At 52.5% G+C, this 2,153-nt stretch overlaps 1 protein-coding gene across 1 annotated transcript; it reads left to right on the plus strand.

Annotated features, from left to right (window-relative positions):
• The first annotated feature begins 714 nt into the window (after nt 1-714).
• H257_19321 (hypothetical protein) lies at nt 715-1,718 on the plus strand. The gene has a single exon (XM_009848466.1). The coding sequence runs from the start codon at nt 846-848 to the stop codon at nt 1,146-1,148; it is 303 nt and encodes a 100-aa protein (XP_009846768.1). The 5' UTR covers nt 715-845; the 3' UTR covers nt 1,149-1,718.
• The last annotated feature ends 435 nt before the right edge of the window (nt 1,719-2,153 follow it).

Raw genomic sequence — 2,153 nt, forward strand, 5'->3', positions numbered from 1 at the left:
AGCACCTACCGGTAGGGCACGGCTCCCAATCTTTAGGCATAACGTTATCAACAACCCAGTGCATTAGGTGCAATGTGTACAGTTTGTGACCTTGCACCATCCCTATATGCTGTAGTGTGCATCGCGCCGACGTTCAAACATGACCGCTTTGAGGTGGTCGATGAACACCGGGGGATAGGATGTATCTGTTGGCTGGTTTACGTTCGGCACTATACCACTGCTCGCCTACGATATCCTAGCTCATCTACTAGTGCGTCCTACCTATCGCTCATCTACGTTTGGTGCCGACCATGCCATTCATCCATGAAGCGAAATTGGTTAATTCGCATGTTCAAGTGTTTTGATTGGCTACTGTGTGTGAAAAGGTATTCCCAGTCAGAAATTCTGACATTCATCAAGAAATTCCCAACATAATCAGATCAAAAGGCTACATCGTGAAACTTTTCAGGAAATATCACGTAGCAAAATCACTCTAGTATTGTGGATTCGGTACGAGTTTCCAGACCCCGTCGAATCGAATCTCGCCACCGAATCGAATCACGAATCGACGCTATTGGCTAATCCATTTTTTAGTGGATTTGATTGGCTCTTACAGAAAGGACAAGTATATTCAACCAATCAGAACTCCAGCGTGGTTCAATATTGATGAGACGAACCAACGCGAATTTTGGAAGTTTATCGCGAATTCATAATACACCAACACGGATATTATCAGCGCTTCACAGATGTACATTACTAAGTAGCTCTTAAAATGTATACGACTGCAGGCCCTGGGGAGACGTGATTCGGTTCTGGGGGATGCTGGCCCGCGTACGCCTATTCTCGACGTCGTCATCAAGGCACACATGACGCCGTCGGTCGTAGGACATGCCGCTGCTTCGCACATCGTAGGGTGGGAGGCTGTTACAGTCGTATGTGGGAAAACTGCCCAAGCTGAGGTTCCTGGTACGCGGGTCATCGTAAATGCCGATGCTGCGGCTGTCTCCGGGGTGAAGGTCCTGCCTTGGCGTAGTGCAGCCTTGCAGAAAGCTCGAGTCGTTGGTCATGATCGTTGCGTTGTTGAGTGGGGGAAGATATGGCGCCGCTTTGCGCGTCGGCGCGCCTTGGTACGTCCCTGCAGGATCGACGCTGTAAGGGCTCGGCACTGACGGCTGACCGTAGTCGTCGCTGTCGCGGTACCGACTCAACCGGGTACACAGGAACAAAGCTGTGACGAAGAAAAACACGGCGCCGCCCACAATCGTGGGAATCACCCATCCCGCGATCCCGCTGGCGGTCTCCACGGGTTGTTTGGTGCTGGATGGTTTGGTGGTTTCCACTTGGATCGGGTCTGGTGTTGGAGGTGGGGTGGTCTGGACTTTCACGGTCGGGGGCGGTGTGAACGAGACTGTCGTTTTGGGGGCTTTCGTCGGCTCGGGAGTGAGTTCCGGCGTTGGGGCGTCGGTTTCAGGCACTGAAGTTGTGGGTTTGGGCGTGGTCTCGGGCGTTGGCTTTGGAGTCGGTGCGAGGGTGGTCGTGGGCTTTGGAGTCGGCGCGAGGGTGGTCGTGGGCACGACGGTGGTTGTTGGTGTGAGGGTGGTCGTGGGCTGTTCCGTCGGAGCGTCCGTGGGTTCTTCTGTGGGTGCTGGCGTAACTTTGGCGGTGGTTCGAGGCGGAGATGACGTGGTCGGCTTGGCGCTTGTGGTAGGAAGGTCTGTTGGGGAAGGAGATGACCGCGGCGTCACGGCCGGAGTCTCGACGATGTCTTGCAACGATCGATGAGAGGACATATCTGCGCCTTGTACCACCGCAGCCACCGCCATGGCAGGCACTATTACTCCATGAAATCGCATGCTTCTCTTTGCGTGTGCGATTCGAATATGCTACCATCTGGTGCGTATGCTCATGATTTCCACATGGACTTTACCACTTTACCGTACACTTTGTGGAACTTCCTCGCAGTGTCAAGAAATTTTATTGTTGCAGAATATTGGAAATTCGGTAAACATTTCAGTACCCCGTTCAATCGAATCTCGTCGACCGAACCAGGCACCAATCTCTCCCATTGGTCAATACGATCATACGTGTCGCTGATTGGCTAAAATCCATTTCGATTTTCTACCGGAATGGGTGTAGTGGATATTAGCCAATCAGATGTCTCGGCACTATTTGCG

Source organism: Aphanomyces astaci, assembly GCF_000520075.1.
Source record: "Aphanomyces astaci strain APO3 unplaced genomic scaffold supercont1.482, whole genome shotgun sequence".
NCBI lineage: Eukaryota > Oomycota > Saprolegniomycetes > Saprolegniales > Verrucalvaceae > Aphanomyces > Aphanomyces astaci.

Bases quoted from the DNA above. Each gene is read 5' to 3' on its own strand.
- H257_19321 (XM_009848466.1), top strand. From the start codon at position 846: ATGACGCCGTCGGTCGTAGGACATGCCGCTGCTTCGCACATCGTAGGG.